This window comes from Trichosurus vulpecula, chromosome 8 (genome assembly GCF_011100635.1).
Source record: "Trichosurus vulpecula isolate mTriVul1 chromosome 8, mTriVul1.pri, whole genome shotgun sequence".
NCBI lineage: Eukaryota > Metazoa > Chordata > Mammalia > Diprotodontia > Phalangeridae > Trichosurus > Trichosurus vulpecula.
The window spans coordinates 9,699,402-9,717,565 of record NC_050580.1 but is presented as its reverse complement, the minus strand read 5'-3'; the positions used below and the strand labels follow the sequence as shown (position 1 = coordinate 9,717,565).

General features: G+C 40.0%; 1 protein-coding gene across 1 annotated transcript in view; it reads right to left on the bottom strand.

The window, feature by feature from the left end:
* The window catches only part of ADAM12 (ADAM metallopeptidase domain 12), a 377,674-nt gene that overhangs the window by 328,458 nt on the left and 31,052 nt on the right, over positions 1-18,164 (bottom strand). Inside the window, exon 2 of the mRNA XM_036736018.1 lies at positions 2,934-3,070. Coding sequence (XP_036591913.1) covers positions 2,934-3,070 — 137 coding nt within the window. The remainder of the gene's footprint in view (positions 1-2,933; positions 3,071-18,164) is intronic.

The window sequence follows — 18,164 nt, the reverse complement described above, 5'->3', positions numbered from 1 at the left end:
GGTTGCAAATTTCCTCATCTGTCATAGGAGAGGGAATTACCCCAGGTCTTCGGACTTAGTTCCAGGCTCTCCTATAATAATCTTCCGTATTGACTTGTCTAATTTCTAATTTCTCCCTATTGATTGTCTCATTCTCTACCACCTACAAACACTTCCAGATCTCCTCCATCCTTTTTAAAAAAGCCCTTAATTCGACCCTACCATGCCTTCCTATTTCTCTCTAGGAGTGTCCAATGGTATTCTTTCCCTCTTCCTCAGTCATACTCTTAGATTCCTCTTCTCTCATCCTCAGTTTTGTGTAAACTAGCTTTTGACCTCATTACTCAACTGAAATTGCCCTCTCCAGTTACAAATGATCTCTTAATGATCCAGTATAATGATCTTTTCTCATTCCTTCTCCTTGCTGACCTCCTGCTTGCCTTTGACACCCTCAACCGCCTTCTGCTGCTAGATATTCTCCTCTCCCTGAGTTTTCCTGGTGCTGGCCTCTTGATTCTTCTTCTATCTGAACTGACTGCTCTTTTTCTCCTTTGCTGGGAGATCATGGCTTGCTTAGGGACTTACAGGCAATAAATGTCAGTGATGGCATATGAAGCCAGGTCCCCTGCCTCCAAAGCCAGGACAAAGACAAAAATATGCCCAGGAGAACATGGCAGTAATAGCTTGAGACCACCATTGATGGAGGAATGCCTACCTGGTGAGGTGACAACTCCATCAAAATATCTAAGCAAACAGTTCCAATACTGAACACATGGTTCCAGGGCATATTTGAAGTTCACTTGCTAATATTATGATGCCATCTGCCCTTTCCACATGAAAGGATGCTATAGCCACAGGTTATCAGTGGCTTTGGGTTGTCATCAGTTTTCCTAGTAGTGGCGATGGATCCACGTTCTTTCTCCCCCTCCATGCCCAACCCTTTCAGGGCCCTGGTTCCCACATCTACAAGTTGGCTAACTGGAGTTAAGGGTACAATCTATGGCCATTAAAAAAGAAACCACCTTGCGTGATCTACACAAGGATCAGACCCACAACCTTGGCATCAGCAGCTCGGTATGCTCATCAATAATGCCAACACGACTAACATCAGCTTCTCTGCTGTCTAGCGGCAACCTCTAAGGCATGGGGTGAGAATCACCATTGAGCCTTTCCATCTAAATGGAATTATGTGGTTTTTAACTTTTCTTGACAAAGAAAATGCCAAAGCAGCCATGTTGCAGGTCAGCATGTCCCCTCCCCCATCATTTACCATATTTCTTCTGCCTTTGACAGTTCACGGCATGAGAAAGTTTCTCTAAAATTCCATGTGAGCATTTCTCCCAAGCTAGGCCACCATTATTACTATAGCCATGCGTGATTTGTACATTATGAGTTCGATTTGCAAGAGAATGCATGAAAAAACCGAATCCCAAAATCCTGATGGTGCGTTTGGATCTTTGTAGCATGCCCCCAGCCTGTTTTAACACTCACTTTAAATCACAAGACTCTCTGGGAACCAGATTAACAGTATCGATCCCATTCATGTTCCTCATGTGAAGGTGCTTCGGTGTAGCTCCTTCAGAAAGAGGCCCACAGTTTGGGTAACCTTGAGCCCTCCGCAAGGAGAATGCCTGGTTTCAATTAAGCATACGATCTAAAAATAACTCCTCAGAAAACAAGGGCAAAGCCATCTGTGCTATCTCGCCAAAGATCTTGTGTTCGTATAGATTCCTTGTCACATCCCATGGGTTAGGCCGGTTAGGAAAACTTATCCCAAACCACATGGACAGGAACTGGGAAAGTCTAAGCAAAATCCATCTAGATGGGAAATTTCAGCATATACTTCAAATGCTCATGAACAAACTGATAATATGCTTTAATATTAATGTCATCCAAAGGGTAACAGAGAAACATATGGTGGACATGAGCAACATACTACCAGTGAAAATTTCCACTGGAGAAGTAACCCAGAAAGCTATTTTAGAAGGCATATGTGAATGGAAAAGAAGGTGCCAGGGATAACTGGTGACCAGGCCATATTCTCCAATCTCTTCTGTAAGGCCATGAAGCTATAATATTCTTCACATGACTTGAATATCAAGGATAGGTTCAGTGTCAAGAGCTCTAGAATAGGGGTTCTTAACTTTTTCTTTACATGGCCCTCTTAGGAAGACCAGTGAAACCTTTTGACCTTTACTCACAATCATGTTTAAAAAATAAAATACACAAGATTGCAAAAGAACTCAACTATATGGAAATACAGGTGTATTTTTTCCCATCCATGTTCACAGACCCAGTAAAATCTATCCATGGTTAAGAAAACGTGGCCCAGAACATTGGATAGAACCCATAATGGAGGACCACAGGAGAATATAGACAAGAGTTATTCATGGTAAGAAGGTGACTTACAACCAATGCTGTTAAAATGAAAGCTTGTGTAGATGAGAACACAGTTCTATAGATATATTGAAGTATCAAATATTAATCTGAATTGGATGAAAGAAATTAAAAACCTATATTCTCAAAGAATTTTAATAGAAGAAATGACATAAGATTTCCTTTATAAAAGGTGTTTTCAATTTAAGATATTGGTAAATGTCAGTAAAAACTAAATATTAATGAAATTACCAAAATGGGTTTTTAAATGAAATAATCCTAGTCTTTTCACATGAAAAGTTCAGTACTCCTATATCTAAGTATATAATAACTGCCTTTCTGATGAAAATGAATGTTCAACAAATGTGGAAAATGCTGCAGCCTCATGGTCCCACAGAAGTTATACTGTAATAGCAAAACAATATGGACTCTAGCTTTTTACAGATAAAGCCTTGATTCCATATGTGTAAATTCATCATAGCCAAGGAAAATCATATGAAACGAGAATAATGTAAAGTTGGCATCCTAATATGTATAGTAAAGTCAATTGAAAAATTCAGAAAATATTTAGAACTGACCTTAGGTGGGTTACTACTGAGTGGACTCCATGGTTCTCCATTCAGAAGGGAGGGGCTGACGATCTTGTACCGACCAGGATGGTCCCTTGTTCTTGTTGGTGGTTCAGAGACTGCCAAGGGGCTCCCCGCGATAACACCTGCAGTCATAGACAAACAGCCCATAGGTTTATATCTTAGTGGGGAAGAGTCCAACATAGGCTTCTTATTACTGAAATGACTTGGTTTTCTCGAGGGTTTATAAAATTAGAACTGGAAGGAAATCTAACCTCTTTATTTTATTTATTTTACAGAAAAGGAAAGCGATGTCCAGAAGAGTTAGATTTCTTGCCTTAAAATGCCATTTCTGGGATTCCAACACCAATCTTCAGGCTCCAAATCCTGTGTTCCTTCCATGAACCCACTCTTTTCTCCCCCAGGGTCCCTAATCTGGGCCCTGAAGGAAAACAAGTGTGTTCCAGCCATGAGGGGCAGCCCAACCAAATGTGTAGATGTTGGAGAGGGAAGGGGACTGTGTCTCCCAAATCACTAAACTGCACACACCTCTTTACCCAGTAATATATCTATTAGCCCTAAATTCTGAAGAAATGAAAGAGGAAAAGGACCTGTATGGCCAAAGTATTCACATCAGCTCTTTTGTGATATGAAAGAACCAGAAACTGGGGAGGTGCCTTTCAATTAAGGAACAGCTGAGCCAATAAAGTCATGTGAATGTCATGGAATACTATTGCATCTTAAGGATGGTTTCAGAGAAACCTCATAGACTTGTGTGAACTGATGCAGAGGGAAGTGAGCAGAGCAAGGAGAGCAACTTACACAATAACAATAACATTTGTAAAGACAAACAACATCACCAGATGTAAAAACTCTGATCAGTGCAATGATGAGCCATGTTTCCAGAGGAGCAATTATGAAGCATGCCATCCATCCCCGCCCCCTCCTGAGAGAGGCAACAGATCCAAGATGGAGAATGAAATACACCTTTTTTTAAACATGGCTGATGTGAAATTTGTTTCGGTTGAATATTTATATTTCTTACAAGCATTCTTTCCTTCTCTTTTTAAAAATGGAGATGTAGGATGGAAGGGAGAGAAAATAAATGCTTATTAACTGAAAAACAAAGTTAAATTCAAGCTTGAAAAAATCCTCTGGTGGGCCAGTGTGGTTGGAATGTAGAGTGCAAAGAGGGCACTTGTGCTCACCAGCCCTGGAAAGATAAGAAGGAACTGTGTTGGGGCAGACTGGCTAGAAAGGCCAGGCCAGGAATGTACATTTTTCCCTGTGGGCAGCAGGCAGCCAATATTAGGCTAATTCCCTTTGGCCACACTTTACTGAGACTAATTTGAGCTGCTTCAATGAGTCACTTAAATTCAGGGTGAGTCTATTCACATCCTCAGTCTTGGCTGCTTAGACCAACCAGGCGAGTCACGGCAAGAACATGTGGTCCACCCAGTGGGACACTGTTTTCTGCTGCCCCAGCTGTCTGTCGAATTCAATCTTTACCTATAAAGACACCCTCCGTTTAACCCCATCTCCATAAAAATAGCCCAAATGCCAACATAACCTTTTTCTTTCCTCGAGAGTGCCCCTATCTTTTTTCTTAAACAAATCCAGTTCTAGCTTTTAAACAAATTCTGCTGATGAGGTCAGCTCCTGGCTTTTTCATTATATCCTATTCTATCCCATAAGGTAAAGGATGATCCCAGACTTCCTCCTCTGCAAGCTCCATTTCTTCAGCTGGTCCTCATAATTTTTCGGGTCTGACTCATAATCATGCAGTTTTAAGTTACTAAGGACTGCACATTTATTGGGCACAAATGGTATTGAAATTTTAATCCTAGACATTTTACAGGTCCCCGAATACTTTTAAAGCCACACCATTGTATCATTCTTTTGGTGGAAGTCTGCAGTTATATTCAGTTTAACAAGTTAGACGAAGATTTTACAAAGGATTAATACTCAAAACTGTTGGCGGTCTGAAATTAATTGTCTCTCCAGAAACTCAGGCTAGGTATAGTATGTCTCCTCAGAAGTATCCAGAAACAGAAAAAAGCTGAGCCCTAAGACAGAGCTGGGGCCACATACCCCAAAGGGCAGACCACTCAACCATTCACCCTTTGGAAAATCCAGATATGGGATGATTAAAGAGGAATATCTTTCATTATCAAAGTAACACATTAACCAAACTTAATGATTATCAAGACTGAAAATTGAGAGTAACATATTGTCAGTTTCAGACAGATGTATCTGAATTTCCCTCTTATCTATAGACTTCTGCCATGTTGTAAGCTAGAAAGAGTACTAGATTTGGAGTCTGAGAACCTGGGTTCAGATCCTCTCTCTGTCACTTACTATTCGTGTGCTTAGGAAACAACGTAGTTTAGTAAAAAGAATGTTGGATTTGAAGTCTGAGGAGCTGTCTTATCCTCTACGTGTTGTGACCCATGTGATCTTGGGCAGGACACCTAATCTCACTGGACTTAAATTCCTCATCCATACAATGAGAGGGCTAGACCAGATGGTCTTTAAAGTCCCATCCAGCTCAACATCTATGAGCCTATTATATTTTGCAGTACTCAGACCTACCTTCTGAGCCTCAGTTTCCTCATCTGTATAATGGGCGGGTTGGACTGGATACTGGCTGAGATGTTTCTAGTTTTCTAAACAGAGCTTTTGTGGAGATTTTTTGTCAATTCTTAAAGTAGGTTTTTGGGATCAGACGAACCTTATCAATGCTTAAGTGAAAGTTAACAACACTCTTCTAACCCTAAGTCAGAGTGGTCTGGGGTAAAAGGCTTTGAATCAGCACAAGATGTGGGTAGACAAAAGAACAGACAAATTTAGCACTCTGGTTTTCGTCTGTTCTTTTAGTGAGTTATGGTGTACCCACAGCTTCTGCAGCTATGTAGTGAAAAGGGCGATAGCCTGCCTTTGTCAGGGAGAGGCTTAATAGCACTCATAATATATGTGTATGTATATGTACACGTACACGTACACGTACACATACACACATCTATGCACATATACGTATTCACCAATACATGTGCATATACATACACAGATGCGTGTGTGAGTAGTACTTGGCTTCCAGCCTTCTCCACCCTGTCTCTGGTCATCATACTTAGAAACTTCAGTATTCATGTTGATGTCCTTTTTGTCATTGCTACAATCATTCACCTTCTCACCTCCTACGAAATAAGAATTTCCATTCTCACTCAAGAAAGGGTGCTGGCCACTTTTAGCCATCATCATCCTTTTAACCAGCTCCAACACATCCTGTTCTATCCTATAAGGTAAAGGATGATCCCAGCTCTGAGAGTTTCTTTTCTTCAGCTGGTCCTCATCATTTTGGGGGGTCTGACTCATAATCGCTCAGGTAAAAGCTGCACTCACTAGCCCCCAAAGCCTTCTTTTCTGTGCAGAGATTTTGTGATGGACTACTCATGAACTTTCAGATGTTTCTGCAGTAGACTGAACATTTCCAAAAGATACTCAAAACCAAACTTAGTCTGAAGAGCCCTTGAATGTTGTCTCCATTCTTCATTGTGCTGGGAGTTCATGGGTGGAGTTCAAGGGAGTTATATTGGATTGAAACTAAAGCTGCATCTATACACCCAATGCTAAGGATGAAAAGTCTGTTAATCAGCCAGATGTTTCTCTGATGCCTATAGGTCATGTACAAATATCCAAATATTTAGAACCATATAGACAAAACATGCAGCTGACTGAACACTTTTGCTATATGATCCGGTGCTCTAGGGACACAATAAATAAAACACGCTTGAGTTAAAAGCACTTAGTCTGTGCCAGAGAAACAAAGTAAAACTGTGATCACTTCCTGGTCCACTCTCATTTAAGGGCTACACAGTGGAAAGAACACTGAGATTGGCTGGAGTTGGAGGACCTGGGTTTGAATCCTGTCTCTGCCACTGACTATCTCTGTGACCCTAGGCAAGTCACTTAACCTCTCTAGGACTTAGGTGCCCCCTCATAAAAGGAAGGAGGTTTACTTAGATAGCCTTGGAGGTCTCTTGTAGCTCCTAGCTAAGATCCTTGAAGATGCTTTTGTTTCTGAATATTCACAGAGGACTTAGTGAGTGGACAGTGATGATCTTTGTCAGACTTTACACAGCCTCTTTTAGAGACTGAGTCAGAGTGAGCTCTTTCTTTATCCCCGATGTACAGAGACCATGAGGCCACTTCTGAGTTCTTGGCAATCAGGAGTGGTGCAATATCCTCCCAGAGGTGTCTGCCATCACAATTTCCTTTGTGATAAGGCTTGCTTTTGTATTTATATGCTGAGTATTTCTTTAACATGATGCAAATAAAAATGTTATTTGTGCACCATGGCTAGACAGAATGGATTCCACACAGCTGGGAGATATCAGGGTTTATTTTATAGAGTCATCTCAGTGACAAAATCATAAAAGCAAATCTTGAATGATTTGTACGTAGTCCTAGATAACCGGGCAAACAAAAGAAAATATGACCTGATAAAATATACAGTTTGCATACATTTTATATTTTATAATATTTGGGCACCAGCAGAACACAGTTGGCTCAATAAAGACAGTAACAGTTTACATTAGCAATGGAGTCCCACTTTGTACATATTTATAGAAATAGACTCTTTTTGCACTTCTAATTTTTTTAATGTTATGCTCTTTTAGCTTCATAAAGGAAACAGCATTTTAAATATTTTTATTTCTAACATTGATGTCTTTTGGAACAATCAGCTCTATCTTCTTTACAGGCAGCATGAATCTCCTTCACTATCCTTCCTCTCCAATTCCTTTAGACAGCACTGAGCCAGGTCAGAAGGGAAACCCCAAGGCTGTTTGCACGGTAGATTGTTGCAAAACAACTAGAAAGCCAGGGGGTTGGGGGGGAATTGACCTCAGGAATAACTATAAGTTTCTATTTGCATTCTATCCATAACCATATCCCAAATCTTCCATTCATTCTAATTTCCAATAATTCCTAGATTCTTTATAGATTTCTCTCTTTGTTCTCAGCCCAGCTCCCTGTTGTTGTTGTTGGTTTTTTTTTTACTTTTCCTTCATCATGAAATTTAAACAATTAATTCTCCTAATGTATCCATGCCCTGTTTCACTTTCCATCTAGACTGTAGGGTCGTGGAGCACCATCATACCAGCAACTGGCTTTCATCCTGCTCCGTCCCTCTTTCCTTTCCAGGACTTCTCAGTGCAATGCCTGTACCCAAGCACATGGGGAATGTCTCCTAAAGGATCATTCATTTGGAGCTCAAGAGGCCTTAGAGGCCATCTAGATCAAGCTCCTCATGAATTAGCAGAGACGATATTGGAACCCAGGTCCTCTGACACCACATCCATGGTGGGAGAGAGGGAGTGATCCCTGCCCCTTATTTTGTTTTGTTCCCCACAACTGTGTCTCATTCCTAATTCCATGAAACCTCTGAGGACAGACCCACATTTAGCCCTCAGGTAAAAAAAAAACTATAAAATTGAATTGAATAACCTAATAATAAGAAAATAATAAAGCTTCTGTTCCTGCTGACATTCTGCTAAGTCAGATGTCAGTGGATTTCAGTAGGCCGTCAAAGAACACATGAGCAGGAGATTGCCAGGGTGGACAAAATCACCCATCAACTTAGGAAGACTTTAAGAGGAAATAATTCACAACACATCCTGCACATGGTGTTGGACAGGAAGGGGGGTCCCTTCAAAGAGCCAAGAAAGAACTGGATAGAGGGAAGAGAGGGAAAGGGCTCAAGGCTAGCTTCCCTTACAGAGAGACAGTATCTCTGCTAGACTGGAAGAGAATCATGACGATGTTTACTCTAAATTGCAAATTACCTTTAAATCGCTGAAAAAAAGGATGGTCTGGAAAACTCATTTATCTCAGCCAAATGATGTCTCTGAGCCCTGGATAAAAATCCTGTGGACCTGACAAGGGAGCTTATCTTTTCAGGGCAGTTCCAGGATAAAGACAGGCCAGCTGAGAACAAAACAATTTTTTTAAAAAATCCCTCTTATTTCCTATTCATACCTGGAGTCTCAGCAAGATAACATTGTCAAGTTTTCAATCCATGTCTTTGTCAGTTACTCAAGTAGAAATATATAAAGAGGTAAGAAAAATAATTGGTGAAGAAAAGTACAAAATAGGAAAAAGTTAATTAAGGAAAATCATGGGGCTGGACAGGCTTGGGAAATTCAATTGTTTAATGAAGTCTCAAGTGACTGGGAGGTATGCCAACGAAGCAACTGAAAAAGGGATCTGTCCAGTATCTCAGGTGCTAATTCAAATGAATGAGGGCCATAGGATCAAGACCTAGAAGGACCTTGAGAGGTCAGCTAGTCCAACCTCCTCATTTTACAGATGAGGCAACTGAGGCTCAGAGCAGTTAAGTAGCTTGCTCAAAGTCCCATAGGTAGTGAGCAGTATCACAGCTCTAGAGCTGCCATCTTGTCTGACCTCATTTTACAGATGTGGACACTGAGGTCTAGAAATTAAGTGACTCACCCAATTTGGCCCAAGTTAGTAGGTGACAAAGTCAGGATTTGACTAGAGGTGCTTGGGTTCAAGACTCAGAGCTCTTTCTACCACATGAGGAAAATAAGTAAGTATAATAAAAGTTGTTGTTGTTTGTCCTTCATTTTCGAAGAGGACCAATGACATCACAAGCATGATGTCTTGACTTATGTGTGAATTGGATTTAAGTGAGGCAGGGTTGCACAAAGTCATCAGCATCACTCTCTCTCTTCCAGAGTCATCAAAGTCCAGTGGCATGACAAAAGTCAAGATGACTGCTGATGAAAAATTACATATAATAAAGGGCTACGGGAAGATAGATTAAACACTGATTGGAAACTAAATAATCTAATCCTAAGGAATGAGTCAGTCAAACAGCAAATCATTGAAACAATCAATACTTTCATTGATGAGAATGACAATCATGAGATAGCATAGCAAAATTTATGGGATGCAGCCAACACAGTACTTAGGGGAAGTCTCATATTTCTATCTCAACAAAATAGAGAAAGAGCAGATCAATGAATTGGGCATGAGACCAAAAAAAGCTTTAGAACAAAAAACAAATTAAAAATCCCCAATTAAACACCAAATTAGAAATTCTGAAAATCAAAGGAGAGATTAATAAAATTAAAAGAAAACTATTGAACTGATAAATAAAATTAAGGGATGGTTTTATGAAAAAAACAATAAAATAAATAAAACATTGGTTAATTTGATTAAAAAAAGAAAGAGGAAAATCAAATTACTAGTATCAAAAATGAAAAGGGTGAATTCACCACCAATGAAGAGGATATTAAAGCAATGATTACAAGCTATTTTGCCCAATTGTATGTCAATAAATCTAATAGCCTAAGTGAAATGGATGAATATTTACAAAAATAAAAATTGCCCAGATTAAGAGAAGAGGAAATAAAATACTTAAATAATCACATTTCAGAAAAACCAATTGAATATGCCATCAATGAACTCCCTAAGAAAAAATATCCAGGGCCAGATGGATTTACAAGTGAATTCTACCAAACATATAAAGAACAATTTATTCCAATACTATATAAACTATTTGGAAACATAAGTGAAGAAGGAATTCCACCAAATTCCTTTTATGACACAAATATGATGCTGATGCTAAACCAGGCAGAACCAAAACAGAAAGAAAATTATAGACCAATTTCTCTTGAATATCGATGCAAAATTTTAAATAAAATATTAGCAAAGAGATTACAACACTTTATCACAAGGATAATACACTATGACCAGGGGAAATTTCTGCCAGGAATGCAGGGCTGGTTCAATATTAGGAAAACTATCATCACAATTGACTATATCAATAACAAAATCAACAAAAATCATATGATTATCTCAATAGATGCAGAAAATGCTTTTGACAAAATACAACACCCATTCCTATTAAAAACACTAGGGAGCACAGGAGTAAATAGAGCTTTCCTTCTATGATAAGTATTATTTATCTAAAATCATCAGCAATCATTATCTATAATAGGGATAAGTTAGAGGCTTTCCCAATAAGATCAGGGGTGAAATAAGGATGTTCTTTATCACCATTATCATTTAATATTGTACTAGAAATGTTAGCTGTAGCAAGAAGAGAAGAAAAAGAAATTGAAGGAATTAGAATAGGCAATGAGGAAACAAAACTATCACTCTTTGCAGATGATATGATGGTGTACTTACAGAATCCTAGAGAATCAACCAAAAAACTACTTGAAATAATTAACAACTTTAGCAAAATTACAGAATATAAAATAAACTCACACAAACCATCAGCATTTCTATATATTACCAGCAAATCTAGCAGCAAGAGGTAGAAAGAGAAATTCCATTTAAAATAACTGTAGACAATATGAAATATTTGTGAGTACACATGCCAAGACAAATCCAGGAACTATGTTAACACAACTACAAAACACTTTTCACACAAATAAAGTCAGATCTAAACAATCGGAAAAAAATAGCAATTGCTCATGGGTAAGCCAAGCTAATACAATAAAAATGACAATTCTACCTAAATTAATTTTCTTATTCAGTGCCATACCCAATGAAACTGTCCAAAAATTATTTTATAGAGCTAGAAAAAATAAAAACAAAATTCATCTGGAAGAACAAAAGCTCAAGGATATCAAGGGAATTAAAGAAAAAATGCTCAGGAAAGTAGCCTAGCCATAGAAGATCCAAAACTATATTATAAATGAATATAGTAATCCACTTTTTGACAAACCCAAAGACTCCACCTTCAGGGACAAGAACTTACTATTTGACTTCACACAAAGAGAAGGCAAAAATAGGCCCAATTAAAAGGAATAATCAGGAAAACTACATTTTGATAAAAGGTATTATAGGCAATGAAATAATATAAAAATTTTTTACAGTAAGTTTCTCTGATAAAGGCCTCATTACTCAAATATATATTGAGTACAGAACTGAACCAAATGTATAAAAGTAAGAGCCATTCCCCAATTGATAAGTGGCCAAAGGATATAAACAGGCATGCTTCAGAAGAAGAAATCAAAACTTTCTGTAGTCATATGAAAAAATATTCTAAATCACTAGTGATTAGAGAAATGCAAATGAAACTAACTCTGAGGTACCACTTTACATTTTTAAAAAAAATTAATTTATTTATTTGTTTTTGGGGGGGAGAAGGTGGAGTAATTGGGTTTACATGACTTGCCCAAGGTCACACAACTAGTAAGTGTGTCAAGTGTGTGAGGCTGGATTTGAACTCAGGACTTCCTGACTATGGGGCTGGTGCTCTACTCACTGCACCACCTAGCTGCCCCCATGTACCACTTTACATTTATCATAAATGGAGGGATTGAGGGAAAAATTGGTCCAACTATTCTGGAGAATAATTTGGAACTATGTCCAAAGGGCTATAAAATTGTGCATATCTTTTGAACTAGCAATACCACTTCTAGGTCTGTATCCTAAGGACCTAGTTGTACAAAAAATATTTATAGCACCTCTTTCTGCGGTGGCAAAGAATTAGAAATTAAGGGGTTGGTCATCAGTGGGGGAATGGCTAAACAAGTTGTGGTATGTGATTGTGACGGAATACTATTGTGCTATAGGAAATGATGAAGATGATGGTTTCAGGAAAAAAAAAAACATGGCAAGACCCATTTGAACTGATGCAAAGTGAAGTGAGAAGTACCAGGAGGTCATCGTGCACAGTAATAGCAATGTTGTGATGATTAACTGTGAAAGACTTGGCTACTCTGATAGAGACAATGATCCAAGACAATTCCAAAGGACTCATGATGAAAAAATGCTTTCCACCTCCAGAGAGAGAGCTGGTGAAAGCTGAGCACAAATTGAAGTATAATTTTCCTTACTTTCTTTATTTTTCTTGCTTTCTTTTCGAAAGATGGATAATAAGGAAATATGTTTTGCATGATTTCACATGTGTAACTGATATCATGTTACTTGCTTTCTCAGTGGGTATTGGAGGGGGTCAGAGTGAGGGAGAGAATGTGGAACTCAAAATTTTAAAAGAAAAGAGTGCTTGAAAATATATAAGTAATAGAATTTTAAAAATTTAAAAAGGTAAAAACACTGAAGAAATGTGAGTTATTATTATAATATTTCCAATCAGCTCTTTGGGCATTGTGTGTTTACCTGGCATGGGACTCTGCATAGAGTAGACAATTAACAAATCAGCTGGATCAGCTGAATTTTATTTAACCCAGGGGTTCTTTAGCTGGAGTTAATGGACAGATTGGAGAAGGGAGGGTCTATAAACCTGGGTGGAAAAAATAAAGTACATCTTTATTTTATTACAAAGGACATCTTTTCCTTGGTAGTCCTATGTATTTTATTTTGTGCATTTAGTCAGTCAGTCAGCAAACATTTCTTAAACACCTACTATGTGCCAGGCACCGTACTAAGCACTGGAGATACATAGAAAGGCACAAGACAGTCCCTGCCCTCCAGGAGCTCCTAGTCTCATGGGGATGCACAGGCATTCCCAGACTGACAGGCAAAAGGGCCCCTGACTCAAATAAGGTTGAAGAAGTCCTGGTTTAACCAATCTAGTCTTGGTTTTGCTGTATAATGTTGATAAAAAGCTAACAGCAAATTTTGCTCCTTTAAAATGTTACTCACTCAGAGCCAGGAGGCCCAAGCCTTGGAGACAGATGGAAGAAGACAGAATCATGGACTGAACCTCTAATTTAATCAGTGCGAGGTGAAGAAGTTTCCTCTACTATGCAGGTCCTTGCCTCCTCTATAACTGAAAGTCTTAGAGAGCTGCCTAGAACACTGACAGCAGAAATGACTCGCCCAGACACTTGGAGATCTGGGCCTGAATGGGATCTCAGAAGCCAGACAGTCCAAGCTTCTTACTGAATACTTGTCACACAAGGTCACACAGGTAACAAATGACAGAGGTGGGTTTTGAACCCAGGTCTTTTGACTCCAAAATTCATTGATCTTTCCATGTCCCACTTATTGAAGAAAAAATGGGCTGGAGCTAACTGTCATCTGGAGTCAAGTGATAGGTATATTCTTGGGAGTAGCAACATGAGAAAGCCTGAAATCATTCTCTCTGAGGATGGGAAATAGACTGGAAAATAGAATTGGGAAAATAGAGACAATCATCTTCCAGCATTGGAAGGGATTTCATGTAGAAGAGGGAGTCAGCACACTCTGCTTTTGCAACGGGACAAATCTAGGAGGACGTCAGCCTCTATGTAGTTCCTCTCCAACTCTGTCTGTGATCCTATGAACTCCCTGTCTTGGCACTACAAAAGTCTGGCCATTATCTGATTTCAATGACATTCCACAGAATCAAAATATCAGAGTAAGCTTACCTCAGAGAAAAAGCTACACACAGACAGACTGAATTGGAGGGATGATGTAAATGGGCAGTTGGGGCAATTTTGGCCCCCAACGAGTACTTCTAGGAGGAGGGGCTGAAGAATTACGTTTGAGTCTTTGTAGCCAGAATGGCCTTTGTTTTCTTTGAATGACTCAGCTTACCTCATTGAGCCTCTGGACACTGTGGCTTGCTCTTCCGGGGCAGGAAGCCCAAAGAGCATTCCAGGAAGCAGACAACTTCCTGTGTGATGAGTCATGGGGCTGGCTGAGGGGAGGTGTTAACGGCTATGCTAGGGGGAGGGGCCAAGTCAAGAACCAATCGGCCCTGGTCGTTCAGGCGGTGCTTGATGATGTCAAAAACTCTATAAGAGGGGAGAGGACAGCTGGAAGATCCTCTTTTCCTTTTCCGGTTGGAGCCAGAGACAGTTACAACGACAGTTACAGCGACAGTTACAGCGACAGTTACAGTGACAGTTACAGCTACAGTTACAGCCACAGCCACAGCTGAAGCAGGAGCTGCCAGTAGCAGAGCTGACCTACGAGAGGAAGCTGAACAAAGACTTCAGTCCAGTGGGTAATCTTATTACCATAGAGGGGGAAACATGATTTTGCTTTACGCAATCATGCTTCTCTGTAGCCTCCTGGTTACTCTTTCAAGGCGTACTTATTGGGCCTGGAAGCTTTTGATCAATATATCAAAATGGGGTTGCTGGTTCATGGGTTGGTTACTGTGGAGCCTAAATAAATGTTTTGATTCTTCTGCCTTCTACTTTGAGAGTTTCTTATATCCGGCGGTTCCGAACGTTTCAGACATGTTTATGATCCTCTTTGAGATTATAAACTCTGCCCTCCTAATACATTTGGCGACCAGGATGGGATCGCTAGGTATAAGATCTCTATTTAGAAGCAGAACAATTCCAGAGGAAGAGATGAATATCCCAGGATGGGAGGATCCATTTTATTCCTCCCTAGCAAAAGAATTGGCTAAAAAAGCTGGACCCTGTGAAAACTGGGAACCAAGGCTACGGAGAGGAGATCCTAGGGATTTGGAAAAGTGTTTACGAGAAGTTGGGATTCAGTCAGGGGCATCACTATCTAGGCAAATCTGGATAGTGTTATCAGCCTACCGGCTAGTATACGAAAGATTGAGATTAAGTGAAAGACATGGGGGCACTCCTACCCCACAGGAAGAAGGGGAATCTCAGATAGCAGGAGACCAAACTGACTCAAATGAGAACTTTTCTATTAATGTGGCTAAGAGCAACAGGAGACCAAAAAAGCCCAGAGTGCATTTCAACCCAGCCCAGAAAGAGCCTGACTGCCTGCTTCGTCCTAGCCATGGTGGCAGAGGAAGTGAGTGGGGAGAGAATGAGACAATGTTAGGGGCTGAGGCACAAAACACTACTGGGGTTCAGGATGTGCCTCACACAGAGAATAGGAGATGGTTAAATGATCAGACAAGGGCTCGACCCATACAAAGGAGGAAGACAGAAACCCGAGGTGAAGATTCAGTTACAAGGGAAATTCAGGAAGATTTCTCACCGCAAGAGGTCACAGATATTTTGAGTAGATTCAGCCAAAGAATAGGAGAACCATTGATATCTTGGATGGTAAGACTCAGTGATCAAGGGGCCAGTGGAATATCAGTAGATGGGACAGACTGCATGAGATTCATAGGTATCAGCCATGATCCTCTAGTTCAACAAGCTTTTAGGGAACATCATCAGCAAGGAGATGGTGATAGCAGGACTACTCTGTTGGCATTAGCCGCTGTGGGATGCAATAAGAGATATGCTACTGATTCTATGTGGCCCACTGAGCACAGACCCTGGTATTCACTTAGAGATTGTATCATGAGACTAAAGGAGGAGGTAATGAAGACTGCCATTATGATAGGAACTGCAGACAAATATTACAATGATCCAATGGAACTGCCTCATAGGAATTTAACAATTAGGACAGCTCCCCCTGCTTATAAACAACTAATTTTGAATTTATTACTTGGAGAAGTAGGGAGCCGTCTTACAACAGTGATAAATAAGATTTTACAGTTACATGACTTAGGTGACTGGGGAAGGGATAGATCTCCTCGAGAGAGAAGGGTGAATAACCAGCAAACTTGGCGCCAGAGGAGAGTAACAAGGAAAGAAATGTTTACTGCTTTATTGAGAGCAGGGGTAGGTTTTGAAATGATAGATGGAATTCCAACCAATGAATTATATAGAATGTACAGAGATAAAGGCCTTGATAACAGGAGAGATAGGGAAATCAGAACTGCTCCTGCAAATGCTACAGATGTTGAACCTTCATACCCAAGTGAATCACATGAAAGGGAATACTAGGGAACAGGCCGAGCCCCAGTCCAAATTAAGGAAATACACAGGCTGGATTGTAGACCTCACATTAACTTGACCATATATTGGAAAAATGGGTCAAGTACGGTAACTGAGGCATTAATAGATACTGGGGCCGAGGCCACCCTTATTTATGGAAATCCAGACAAGTTCAGCCATGGAACTCCTATTACCATTACAGGACTAGGAGGGACTGAAATATCAGCCAGGCAAGTTAAATTAATGATGAAAATTGGACAGTTGCCCAAGAAAGAATATAGTGTGGTTATTGTGCCTATTCCCGAATACATCATTGGAATAGACATATTGAAGGGTATGACCTTAAATTTACCCGAAGGGAAATACCAATTTGCTGTGAGGAAAATGGGCATTAATGCAGTCTTAGTGGGGAAAATCAAGATGGATCCAATCACTTTGCCCGAACCTTCTAAAATAATTACTTTGAGGCAATATCGTGTGCCAGGTGGGCAAGATGAAATTGCCAACACTATAAGAGAATGTGTTGAGGCAGGAGTGTTAGTCCCTACAACTACTCAATGGAACAACCCTGTCTGGCCAGTCCGAAAGTCAGATGGAACATGGAGGATGACAGTAGATTATAGACAGCTGAACAAAGTGACTCCTCCCTTGTATGCTGCTGTCCCAGACACGGTTACTTTAATAGAGAGAATACAAAAACGTGAAGGGACTTGGTATGCAGTTATTGATTTGGCCAATGCCTTCTTTACAATCCCAATAGACCCCAAGCAATGGAATCAGTTTGCTTTTACTTGGCAAGGCCGACAGTATACATTTACACGCCTGCCGCAAGGATATATTCATAGCCCAACTATTTGCCACAGGATTGTAGCTGAACATTTGGATGAATTAAAGTTACCTGGTGTACAGCTTACACATTACATAGATGACATCATGATACAGGGAAAGAATATAAAGGAGGTGGAGGAGAGTTTAGCATTATTAATTGACCATATGAAAAGCAAAGGATGGGAAATCAACCCCGCAAAGGTTCAAGGGCCAGCTCAAACTGTAAAATTCTTGGGGATACAGTGGAATAGAGGACTGCGAGAAATTCTCCCACAAGCTCGACAAAAAATCCAGGATTTTCCCACCCCTACCAATAAGAAAGAGGCCCAAAAGTTCATAGGGCTGTTTGGTTATTGGAGACACCACATCCCACATTTGGGACAGATTTTAAAACCCTTGTATAAAGTCACCAGAAAGAAATATGAATTTGACTGGGGACTTGAACAAAGTAGAGCTTTTGAGGAAGCAAAGGCTGCTATTCAATTAGCTCTAGACTTATGGCCTATGCAAAATGGGCCAGTGGAGTTACAAGTGACTGTACAAGATGACTATGCAAATTGGAGTCTGTGGCAAAAACAACAAAGCCGAAGTGTACCTTTAGGCTTTTGGTCAAGGAAACTGCCCTCATCTGGAGTGCAATATACACCTTTTGAGAAGCAGCTGTTAGCTGCATATTGGGCTTTAGTAGAAACTGAGCAACTAACTCTGGGTCATGAAGTGG